At 44.8% G+C, this 13,331-nt stretch overlaps 1 protein-coding gene across 16 annotated transcripts in view; it reads right to left on the reverse strand.

Moving 5' to 3' along the window:
• The window catches only part of Patronin (calmodulin-regulated spectrin-associated protein patronin), a 45,422-nt gene that overhangs the window by 28,670 nt on the left and 3,421 nt on the right, over positions 1-13,331 (reverse strand). Inside the window, exon 1 of one of the 16 annotated variants that reach the window (XM_070660037.1) lies at positions 10,213-10,348. The exons of the other annotated variants lie outside the window; for them this stretch is intronic. Within the exon in view, the coding sequence (XP_070516138.1) occupies positions 10,213-10,311 (99 nt within the window). The 5' untranslated portion in view covers positions 10,312-10,348. Of the gene's footprint in view, positions 1-10,212; positions 10,349-13,331 lie in introns of those variants that run through there. 16 annotated transcript variants of the gene reach the window in all.

The raw sequence follows: 13,331 nt of genomic DNA on the forward strand, positions 1-13,331 counted from the left end.
GAAGCGGCACTTGTGACTCTAAATCGCTCAGCGGCCGCACGTAAATATATCCCTTCAGTTTTTTTTTCACGGGAGAGGAAATCAGTTTTGTAACATTTGCGATAAGATTATTCAGCGAAGACTCGCGAGTCGAATTTTAATCACAAGCCGAGCTCTCTTCTTATCGTCAGACGAGCTGCGACGAGACTTGCGGATGAACGCTGATGAAATTTCGCGTCTCGTATTTTGCATACGAGTCCTTTTATTTGCCGACAAAACCGAAGACTGGCTAAACGAGTGTACTAAAAAAACTATTCGCTAATTCGCGCTAACTTCTTTTTACGTAGAGTGTGTATTTACAACGCGTTACCGAACGAGAGGTAAAATAACCGCGCGTGCAGGGAGAGAGAAAGAGGCACGGCTGTTGAATATTAATTATTTTCGACATTGTGGGAGACTTGTCCGATGTAATCGGCGACGACGGCAAACAGGTTGAAACATTGTCGACATTGTCGCGACAGATTGCACCGCGTAATGCGATTTTAGCTGCATTGTCCGTCGCCGCGTAAACAAAATTCGCGAGCGATGCTGGAAATGTCGAGGGTAGTCTCTTTATATAATAAATTCAGGAAAAGAAAGTCATTAATAATTTCAAGACATGCACGATATGGAATAAAAAAAAATAATCGTCTTCTCGATTTTTTTTTCACCAAGGACTTCTGTCTCGAATTCAAACGAATAAAAGTGAAGTAGGCGATAAAATTAGACAAACCCGACGGTCGACTTCTACTTTTGATCTTGCCGAAAGAAGAAAGAAAAAAAAAAAAAAAAAGAACGGGATTTATTAAATGCACTCGCCCATGAATAATAAGACGCAAAGCGAGGCTCTTACCGAAAACAGCCGCGGTATCCAGATCATTCAGATCGCGGGGCCTTATCTCTCGCGCAAAGATCCTTAATCCGGCATCACTTCCACGTGTCATTACCTCCGCGCCCGCACTTGGCCCTGTACCCGCGATCTCGTTTTCTCTACCCGCGTAACGCCGCGAAGGAAGACCGCGGAAGGACTGCCTGTCGGCCTAGCGCGGTGCTTCGAAGAAGGCATAGGAAAGAACCTCGCACTGTTTCGTATGTGGATCGCGGTCCACGCGCCGGTGGCCACGTTAACCGCCTTGGGCTCGACCGACGGTGCGGTCGCCGAGCGCCGTGCACTGCACGTTGCACAACCCAAGGAAACGCGCTCGAGGCGAACGGCCGGCCGCTGCATCGATATCTCGATACCGGAATGCGAATACTTTTTGTAATCGCGGGCAATCAATGGCCAAGGTCGGATTACGGTACATTCTATGTGCTCCGGATTACAAGAAACGTTTGACAAACCCGATTAAGTTCTTGTTAGAATATTAATGTAATATAAGCTCATATAAAAGTCATTACACGTTTTATGCGGGGGTGAAAGAAGTACAGAATTGCCAGTGTTGATATGTCAGGGCATTATCTAAAGTTATTAGAACCGCTGAGTCATATTCGCATTACTCAACACGCGACCGTGGTGTGTACGCGCGAAACGAAAGGGGTCTATCAATTAAGATATGACGGGCAGCAAGAGACTCATTTTTTTTTTTTTTTTTTTTTTCTTCTTTTTTTTCCACTCGGCAGTGTATTACCGCATCGCGATATATCCCGGACTGTACGTACGGTTGCTATCCCGCTTGGGTTAACTGTACCGCGACGTACTTATATAATCATCATTTTCGTCCGTAATTAACGCAGCAAATTACGCTGGACTTCGTTAAACGTGCGCGGGCGCGTTGCATTAAAAATTTCCAGCTGATGATTTCCGCGCATCGACAGTCCGTTTTTCTTCGCCTCGGCCTCCGCTCGACGATCATCGGCGATGAAAAAGATCACGGGCGATCGAGCCCACGGTCCGCGTATCGTTAATCGCCGGGATACCGATCGGCTTGAATTACCGCGATGACCGATTTCGCCGCGACTTTAAGAGCAGGGAAGGTTTACCGTTTCGAACGATCCGCGCTGCCCGGCGCGGAAAAAAAAAAAAAAAAGACGGGCCTTCGAGTCGCCACGGTCACGATCATTTTATCAGGACTGCTCTTATCCCTGCACGGTGCGGCGGGTTTTACCGCGCCTCGTGAGGTCCCGTCGATTTCATGCGTGGAAATAATTAACGAGCGATATGTAATTAACGGTATTACGTAACTACATTGGTATTATGCAACCGTTCGATCATCAACGGTGCAGCACGCTATGAAAAAGTTTTTTCAAGTATGCGTTAGAAGCGAAAACTGATTGTGAATGGCGATGGATTTAGAGAAGTCACTATCAGATCCGGGAAAATCGATCGGTCATTATCACGACTGCTAACGGCGCGAGAGATTAAGAGTGAGAAAATAAAAATTATAACGTTATATTAATTCCGTTCCGCTTTTTTTTCCTTTTTTAAATAATTCGCAGCGTGCTACTTCGCTAACTTAGATTCACATACCGACTCAAGTCGCTCAGGAGATTATCTGCAAACGTTTCACTTTTACGCGTGGCGCACCTGTAAATCTACTAATGAACAGTGACGGCCAGGAGCCCGCCTTTCGTCGTAAAAGTAGCCGTGTAGCGTTTTGATTCATGCAGCTAATTACGGACGAGCGTGGTAATTTTCATGAGATACGCCCACGATCTCCTCGGCAATAAAAGCAGAAGTCATTCGGCTGGCGAGCCGAATCCGACGCGAATTAAATTTGTCGATCGGGTACCGTTGGATAAACGAAACTTATCGATCCAAACGGACGAGATTTGAAAGTAATTCCGCGAGCCATGGATTATTATGTAGGGTGTTAACGAGATACAAAGCTGTGCGCGTGCAGCGAAATTGCTCGGTGTCACCCGTAAAGGGAACGGGGGAGGCGTTGTGCTCTCCAACTTTGTAACGAGGTCGCCGGGAGTGGTGTTACCGAGTGAAACCTCAATCTAACCAATTCCGTAATGCAATAATAAACCGAGTGACAAAATAAATTATGACTAATGCGACTTGAAACGGTCCAAGACGGCATTAATTGCGACGGTAATACGGTCCGCGAATACGCACCGCTGGTCAAAATTTATTTCAAAACATCGTACGTTATACGGCACACATACGAGCGGTAGCGAGATAAATGTATTTCAATGCTTAAATGGAACGCGCGTGCACAAATCGTACGATTTCAGAAGAGCCCGGTTATCACTCGGCGCGAACGTATGCAATTGCACGTTCATAAATCATCGGTGACCTTTAGGATCGTCGTCGTAAAGATGCACGAATCACAAGAATAACTTTCTAAATATGGCGATAAACCGTGTAAAACACATCGATATCTAATCGCAGAAGCATACCTCGCGATCAATAAGACTCGGTGCGAACCGGATTCCCTCCAAACGGTACTTCAAAACCGAGAGAGAGAGGCGCGAGAGATGGTGAATCGCGATAATTACAATGCTACTGTTAATGATAAAGCTCGCGTATGGTTCCCGGTAATCTTACGCGACCGAGGACCCACTTCGTGGATGAATTAGATAAGAGACTACGTCTCACAGTGGCGTGTAGATGACATGACCCGTATATGTTCACGTTTTGATAAGCGTAAAATGCGTTAATAAAGTTTCCGAGCCGTATTCCGCGAAGTACGCGTATCGATTAAATTGGAGACAATGAAATATCAAGCCGAAAGCAACGCTAACGCACTTGTGCCTCGCCGTTAGCTTATCGTGAAATCGCCGATTCAAAGCTCAATTAAAATTCTGTGAAACATAATTGGTATACGTTTGCGCCTACCAAAGCGGTTATCTCTTTTTACGACATAAAAATTGTTTAGATTACCCTCTTAAAATTTTTTCTTTTTTTTATTTTTATTCCACAGAAGTGTAAATTAAATGGAGAGGAATATTTTTAGTATTTATTTCGGATTATTTTTAATTTAACTGTACGAAGAAAGAGCAACTCGACGATTAAGTTTCCCGGCTCTGGGGTTCTTTCGAAATTTTAACGCGTCACGCTCGAATTGCAACGGAGAATGTTTTCACGGAATCGAAGAATCGTTAATAGCAGGCCCGTTAACGAGGACCTCGTTCGAAACGATCGACTTCCCGCGAGTCGCGTGTGTGCACCTGCGTTTCACGTCCGATTAACGTGTACGATCTGTAAACATGTGCGACTTTCTACTTTCCTCGGCTGGCAGGATTGTCGAACGACCGGCATACATCCTCGATTTCGCGGTGCAACGTCGTAGCGCATTGCGGAAATTCTCATTGCAACGATGTGACATCAAAATAAAGAACAATGTTCATTTAACCAAAAATCCTCCCCCCAAAAAAAAAAAAAATTTTACATCGACACGCTAATTAATTTCTTAAATCTTGATATTTGAAGAAGACATTATATTCGACCGTGATTAAAATTACCGAACGACGTCCTTTAAAAAAAAAAAAAAAAAAACGAAAAATTGATCGTGATATATCTCGGCAGAATCGTAAAGAAAATATTTAAGAAAAGAGAAATTTAAAAGCTGACTCTTCGGCAACGTTCAATGTTTTATCGTCGTAAAAAGAAAGGATTAAAGGTGTTACTCGTCGGGCGATTCCGGAAGGAAGGCCGCGAACGTGGAAGGAGAGAGAGAATTGCAAGGGAAGCGAATGCGCGACCGGAAATCCCAGCCGATCTTATCTACGATTCTCATTCATCTGTTTCTTTGTTGAAGGCAATGATCGTTTAAACGAGGACCGTCTGAGCATGTCCACTTCTCCATTAATTGCGAAGGGTTTAACGACCCGAAAGCGGGCTACCCCGCGATTCCGAAGGAAGAGTATCGAAATGTCGCGTGCTTTACAATTCTTTCCCCGCGTGCGAACGAAAAAAAAATTTACGGTACGAAAATCGATCGACTAATAAACTTCATTTTTTTTCTCTCTCTTTGTTTTATTACCGTGAAATCAACGAGCTGGAAATTAACTGTAGAAAAAACCGTAAGGAGCAACCGTAGGATTATTTAATTATCTATCCCGCCGAAGTCTCATTCCTCGACATACGCTAATTCACGACTTAAATAACTTTATTCAACCTTTGACTTCAATCAATGTTAGGTATGTGCATTTATAAAGGACCCTACATTAATTTGGCATACACTCCTCTGGATACAATTGTTTCTCCCACCGTTTCGAGAGTACTCGGACACTTCGCCATTATTACATAAATATATCTGGCAAGTGCAAAGTTTGTCGCACCCTTCTGAATAGCAGCCAATTTATTTCTCTCTGGCTCGAGATTTTACCGAACTTCCGCAGATACGCTCTGCACGTACTTTTTGCCACCACCATACCGAAATATGATACTACTAAATTTTTTTTTTTATTTCTTTCTCTCTTTCTTTTTCCCTCGTTTTCCGTCTCTCATTCTATGTACTCTCAACGACGTCCAACTAATATTCTCGTCGATGAGTCAATGACCTGAATTGCCGTATGGGCAAATGAAACTGCAGTTCCCGTCCGTGCGTGCGCGAGTGAATGCATGCGTGCGTGCGTGCGTGCGTGCGCGCTTACGATAAACGGCGCGTACGCCTCGCGCATATCATTATACACACGCCGCATATGTTTCTACATATCATAAAGATTTCTTTTTTTTTTTTTTTTACGCCTAGCACACGACTTCCTCTCCTCGCGAGAATAATTAACGCTGATCCTCGCCGCACGCGTGTTTGCTTTCGCTCGACAGTGATAACGCGAACCGTAAAAGTTATCTGAATTTTACACACAGGGGTTTATTAATTTCTTTTTTTTTTTTATTATTATTTCACGAACCGATGAACGATCAAGAAGCCGGAAGGGGTGAGAGAGAAGGAAGCTTTACCGCCATTCACTTCGCGGTAAAGCCTCCACGTCGTTTTGTGCGCTATATTTACGCTTCAAAGAGCGGCGGCCATCGTCAACGACTACTCGCGCGTCGCGTAATTGTAGACTTCGCGTTTCCACGTGACGTGCGGTATATTTGAGATCCGTTTGGACCGCTTTGGCCACGTCCACGGCAAGCAGCACTTCGATGATCTATTAATCATCTTTCGACGATTCGATGTACTTACTGCGTTTTAAACAGAGCGCAAGTAAGTAATAATTAAATTCGCAAAAGTAGTTGACAAATTAAAAAAAAAATAATATTAATAATCAGTTTTATCCAAAAAAATTTTTATAATTAATAGCTGTCGCTCTTGGCGAAGGAAAGTGAAATCGTGAGTGCCTAAAATAAATTCGATTGTTACGGTGCGTCCGCGCACGCGAAGGAACATCGCGATTATAATAATCGGCGGATTTCACAAACGAAATTAGATACACTTACGATTTCGCAAATTAGGCCCGGCTCTTCGTGATTTATGTGAGATCTCTGCGACTTTCGCGCTCGCAGCATTCATAGGGTACTCCTCGTAAACTAATTACGGCGCGCTGGCCGAAATATGCGGAGTCACTCAACAACCGATTAATCTACAATGTGCCTCTAATCAATCTCGCGGCACGGCAGCGTTAATTAACTTTCGCAAAAATGCGCGGCGGCACGTCGCGTATACGTTCGCCGATGCGAAATCCAATCGTGAAAATCGTACAGCCCGTCGATGTAATATTAATAAAATCGTTATCACGTCTATAATGAGTACCTTCTCGAGGAGAAGCTAAGCCAGGAAGTCTCTAGGTGCATATTATGAAATATAAAAAATACGCCGCTGCAGCAACGTGCGTGCGTGCATTTACCGCTTTTGCCCTTTCTCTATCTTTCTCTCTCTCTTTTCTCACCTTCTCTTTAGCGTTCTTGCAGCGCATACTTCAGAAACTGTTTAAATATAAACACAACTGGCCAGGCACGTTAAAAAAACGTCTTGAAAATTTTATGAATGGCAGTTATCAATAACAACGTTAGTCACGGCGCACCCCTGTGCTTCCATCGCCATACAACTTATTTGCATTCGCATCACGTGTTTTCCACGGAGCTCGCGCTTCCTTGCCGCAGCGCAGCTGCATTATGCGAATACGCGAATGATCGAGCTCCTGTTTAATTATTTCCGCCGGGACGAGTAGCGAGCAAACGAAAATGTTGAATATACATTTGCGACTTATGAACGCCCGATACTCGTTTTACATTTATTGTGCACGACCGGGCACGCGAACGTTTTTAAAACTCAATTTTGTGGTATTTAGTTAAAAAATTAGAGGCGCGTAAAATCTCTCTCTCTCTCTTTTTTTTTTTTTAATAATTATTGAGATCCAATTGTTTCACGTCGCATAACAGACACTGTCAATTTTTAACGCACGGTTCCTCTCAATTTAAACGCTTTTAAATTCAGCTCACAAAAAAATCCTATTTAGTTCAACTATCAAATCGGCGATTTTGAGGTTCGGTTTAATTTTAATATTTAATTAATATGTCCAGGCAAAGACGGTCTTCGCGATCTTCGAGATCGAGGACGACCTGCTGGAAGTACCGTCTTTGTCTGGACATACCAATTAAATATTACAATTAAATCAAACGAGAGTAACGAATAGATAGGCGCGGGGCGGGCGGGGTGAGACGGGGGAGATAGGGTGAGAGCGAGAACGAGCATACGTGCCGCAAGCTAGGTATATTCCCCCACTACTCCCACTCTCGCTTTGTCCTTCGCTAGCGGTCGCGCGAAGCACACGTACGTACATTACGCATTGACGGCGACCGCGTGCTCGTGCCGAAATTAATACGTGCTTCCGTTTAACGAAAACCGCCCGGCACGAGAACTATCTTATCCTCCCTATTTTCCGTGTGAGGAGAGCACGTGTGATTCTCCGTGTGAGAAGAGCACGTGTTCGCAGTCGGATTGTCGGTCGTTCCGGAAGTTCCGCAAAATATTCGGGCGTAATTTTTTGGCTTTATTCTAAACGCGAATGCCGGACGGAAACGCGTGAAAGTAATAAATAAATTTCGCGATTGTAAAATCACGGTCGGGGTGTTCGCGAGTGACCTGTGCGCGGCAGGATGACTCGACACGTCCCATCTGAGAGGAGGAGCAGGCCCGGGACGGGCATCCTGCATCGGCGGAGCAACTTTTAAGTAAGTATCGAATTTTTGAAATAAAATCTTAATTAAAAAAAAAACTTTTACCCCTTTTTTTATTAATTTAATTAACTAATATATTGTCATGTCTACATTAATGTTTTAATTTATGTTACAGTCACCGGCAGAACTCTTCAACTCCGCTGAGGCTCATGCAGATTGGTAAGTCGTATAATTTTTGTAATTTATAATTAGGGTCGTTTAAAAAATAACACGCGCATAGTTTCTTCTAGTATATAAAAAAAATATGTGTCGCGCGCGAGACAATAAGGCGACCGGCGTTATAATCTTGCGCCGTCTGTTAAATCGAACAAATATGCAAATGCAACGTGCTACTGCTTCAAATTCCTCGCCGCGGGCGGTGATAAAAGCTTATGTGCAAACAGTGTGACATAGAGGGTAGATAGACGGTCGAACGTCAGTTACGGATTATGCCTCTCCTAGATAAGGCAGGGACAAGGAGAGATAAGATTACCTCGCAGATAGTCGAGTACCTTTCAAAACGCTTCTTTCGTCTCATGTTGACATATATGTATTAAAAAAAAAACGCGATTATCCGAGACATTTCGTAATTTAGAAACGTTAAAAAGAGAAAATCTCTTCGCGTTATGCGCTTAAATTTAAACGCGAGTCTACCCTCGGAGAGAGTTAGATGCTGCGATAACATTATTCGACGGCAGAAAGAGCCGGAGCGATCAGAAAATAATCTACACGCCCCCTCAGAAAATTTACCGTCTCAAGGATAAAAAAAAAAAAATATATATATATAAAAAAGGCTTGTTGAGTCGATTGCGAACCGGTGCCGTACACCCACACGCACCCACGCGCGCGCAAGAATGCGCGTCGTGTGCAGGTAGAAACCATATAAGACGCACCCGGCCCCAGATGTAATAAGACTTAAAAGAACTCAAGCAGAAAAAGAGAAGCGTATTTTATATTACAATTTACGTAAGCGTGAAATAGTTTCACAGACCGATCTATCGGGACGCCGCACGTGCGATCTCGGACGCGGATTTATCGAGTGGGCAGTCAAGTGTCATTCCATGACAACCTACGCGATTTCGGCAATCCACGCCCCAATCGAAAGTGAGCCGAAGGCTAAGAGACGCATGCACGAAAATTTTATTATTCAGTCGATAAATTTAATTCTTATATTTAGGGAAAAAAAAAGAGAGAGAGAGAGAGAAACGAAATCGTTTAGCCACTGAATGTATCGTACAAATCGGTAATTGTATGTATTCCGACGGTGCGTAAGGTGAGCTCTCGTTCGCGGATTAACTTTGAAAGGACTTCGCTTAATTGCGTATCGCCACGAACGACTGAACGAGTAAGATCTCCGCCGGGCGCGTTCCGCATACGCGATCGACCTATTAATTAGTTGTGCAACGAATCGGCAGCACTTCCACCAACGAGAGAAGCCGCCGGAGCGTATCGCAAATTGCAATCCGCGGAAGCCGCGTTAAAAGTACACGTCCTCGTTCTTCCGCGATTCAATCGGAAAAAAATATGTGTACGCTAATAAAAGAGCGGCGCTTTATCCTCGACTCCTTCGATAATTAACGTCGTTTTTCCAACGAAGCGGTTTCCTCAGTCGCTTTGACCTGTTCGCGAAGAAACGAAACGGGAGCGGCGCCGTATCGCGAGATCGAAAGTGCATCGCGGATTCCGAGCGATGCGCGCCGTTTTTCCTCTCCGTCGCTGTTCACCGCCTGTGACGATCACTCGATTAGCGTTCGGGAGTGAAATCTTGTCCTTGGCACTATTGTCCTTCGTTACGCCGAGAGCTTGCGTAAAATAACCGCGGATTATTGGCATCCCGTACTTCGAATCGCGCGAACTTATGACATTTTCTTGGCGCACGTGCTCCTACAAAACCGCAAATAAAGCGCCATATGTCCGAGAAATAAAACAGCGTCCAATAAGCTCGAACCCACACAAAGTCTGGACAAGATAAAATAAAAAAGAAAGAAAAATAAAAGAAGTTCTACGACGTGACGAAAATTTTGAAAGAGCGCGCGCATACTTTTAATGCAGATGACATAAATCGAGAGAAATCGAACGGTACTCCGAATACCAATTTCGGAGCACAATGTGACGCGATTTATGCACCAAGACCGACTTACGTAAATCGTCGTGACGGTCGCGCATCTAACCATATCCCTGACGTCGTCCATCTCCCGTATCGATGCCAGCGTGGGCGCCAGCATCACCTCACTCGCCATCCTTGCCTTATCCCGGCGAACCTTTTCGCTCGTTAAAACTCTCACCTCGCGTCGGCAGCGCACCACAAAAATCGAACTGCAAGTTCGTTCGAAGTAAAAAAGACAATGGCCTTCAAGTCACGCCTTCTCAAATCTTGGCGAAAAAAAAAAAAACTTGCAGAAAGCGATAATTAAACGATGAAACGTTCACTGAAGCATTCGGCTATTTCGCGCGTCCCTCGTTCCTCCCCTGTTTCTTCTATTACTTTCCTTTTAAATGATAATTAACGCGGTGACGTGGTTCAACGATCGCACGACAGTTGCAGCTGCATCGGGAATGCATCGCTCCCTTTCCGATAAAGCGTTTCTCCCATGGCGCGGCCCAACATCTGCCTTCGATCGGCGACGGAGTCCCCGACACCTTCGTGGGGAATCGTTTTTATTTTCACATGCAATCCGGTCGGGGTTCCCCACCGTAAGCGTCGCTGAGAAATAACAACGCCAGTCGTTCTATGACTTGCACTTGCACCGCGGCACTGTAGACTCCGAGAATGGAGATAACGAGGTAAAGATCGCGATCGATACGCACTTCCGAGATGACGAATCACTACCACCAAGCACCGCGCGCGCGATTGTTCCGCGTGAGAGAGAAATCCCGATCGAGGCACGCAAATTGCGATTCCGGTACGCCGTCGAACCTGCCTGAACAATTCGCGCGCGAGGATTCTTAATCGTCATACATTTACACTTTCCTCTCAGCAAAACGTCTGCTGTCTTTCCTGAAGTCCCGTTCCCGCGAAAATACACCTTCGTAAAATCGTGCTGCTACAGGGGCGACTTTCACCTCGCGAATAACACGGTTCTTTCGACCTCATATCGCCGATCATCCCGCGCGAGTGTTCCACCGGAGAACAATTCGAGCCGCGACACGTCGGGACGTAATCGTACACGATAGCCGTCCACCGGGGAACATCACGCCGCCGGTTCCGAGGCCGCACTACGCGAGCGAAGTCGCTGAGCGCGAGAGACTCTCTACGATCGCACGCATGAGTCAGCTGCTGCGTTTCGTACCCACGAACGCCCACGCGAACGCACGGGACGCACGACATGCGTGTACGTACACGGACGCGGCGAATCGAGATATTGCTGCTATCCCTTAAACCCAACGTGATTGACCCTGACTCACTCCGCGGAAACCGGAGGGGTCTCTCCCTTCCCGACCCCGGCGACAAAAGAAGCTCTTTCTCTCCCATAAAATAATTACACGCCGATGCCCTATCCTGGGAATATATTTATCTCCGAGACGGCGGCATAATCACGTCCCAATTTTAAGAGCGCATATAAATTTTACTCCGCGTCTTAAATGCCAAACCGAGCGAGGAAAAATCATCTGCGCAATCGTCTGTTCGAGATGTCCTAATTCCAGCCAAGCTTGGCAAGGAATTTTTATATTGTTGGTTATTTTTAATTAAAACGTTATTTTACTGCGAATAATTGTTTTCGCCCTGGAAACCGTGCTCTCGAAGGAAAAGAAAAAAAAAAGAAGAAAAAAAAAAAACAATAAACACGATAATTAAGAACATTCGCAGCTTCACTAAAAGAAATTCGTGCTGCGAATGTAGCGAGACTAAATATGTCGCATAATAAGCATGTACAAAATACGTAGTTACATCTCGAAACGCGGTGCAGGCCAGTTTAATTAAACGAACAACTAGGTGGCACCGAAAAAAAAAAAAAAAAAAATAGCTCGGCAAAGTCGCGTGGATCTCCGCGCAGACAATAATTTAAACTATTTAATCCTATTTCGCCCGTACTTCGTAACAGTTTCCAAGCATTCCAGAAACTTTCCCAAAAACAGAAAGAGAAAGAGAGAGACGCAGAGAGAATTGGTCGCGGAATGACTCGGCGCGCGTTTCCTTTCGTAGAAAGCATCCGACAATGCATGTAAAACAATGCGCCGTGCAACGCGGGCTTATTTTCTCACGGAGTATTGGATTACTTGCTTTCCCGGCGAAGGACGTTGTCGTAAGTATTGTAGAGAAATACATGTAACGCGATGTAACGCGACAACCTATCTCATGCTCCCGGCGACGCCTCCGCCGTCAGAGCTCGCCTTTGCGAGCCGGGTCAGTTTAGCCATCGAGCGCCTTGCGAAGAAACAATGTTGCGGCTCTCGTAAGAGCGTTTAAAATAACAACGGGAGAGAAAACGTTCCGTGAACGATAAATTAACGAGCATTCAAACGTCTTTAATAATTGAATACCGCGCAAATACGGCGCCGTGCGAAGCCGCGACTCCCGCCTCTCGACTCGCCACCCACATCAACATTTCCCTATTTGCGCCTGGTTTCGCAAAAAAAAAAATATATAAAAAAACCGCTGATATTATCTCGAAGAGCCAGCTGCAAACGCGTCACTTTCACCGATTAACGTTTAAAAGCCTGTTCGAGCGCGGAATAATGCGTTCTTGTTACGTAAAAAATGCCCGGCGTCGCTTTAGCTTGCTACGGAAACGGCGACTTTTGAAACAGGATCGAAAACAGAAAATGCTAAATGAAGAATTTTAATTGTCAGATATTTTTAACGTGGAAGATAATAGCAATGTTATACGTGCAGCGAAATATCCTAGTAATCTTATGCGTGGAATGCATAAGAGGTGCACCACGCACGTGCTTTGTTCGCGACATTAATCGTTTCCGAGTATGTGTCACGGTCGTTGTAATTACTTGAAAAGGAGCCGTCAAGGCACGTAGCCGAGGCCTCGTCTTTCTTCGTCGTTCGCAACGTGAATTGCAGGTGTCTCGAGTTAAAATCGTGACCGAACACGAGATCTGGATCGGCCGGCAGATCGGTTTCAAGATCAGTAGCACACCGGGTGCTTTACTTACACGATCAATAATCTATTTGATCCAATGTCACTACGTTGAAGATATGTAACGCGATCACCAAGGCAGGATATGATAAATTCTAATTAATTAAAAAAAATCAATTTTACACAAAAAAAAAAAATTAAAAAAAGAAAGAAAATTATTTAAATCAGGA

Source organism: Cardiocondyla obscurior, linkage group LG01, assembly GCF_019399895.1.
Source record: "Cardiocondyla obscurior isolate alpha-2009 linkage group LG01, Cobs3.1, whole genome shotgun sequence".
In the NCBI taxonomy this organism is placed as follows: Eukaryota; Metazoa; Arthropoda; class Insecta; order Hymenoptera; family Formicidae; genus Cardiocondyla; species Cardiocondyla obscurior.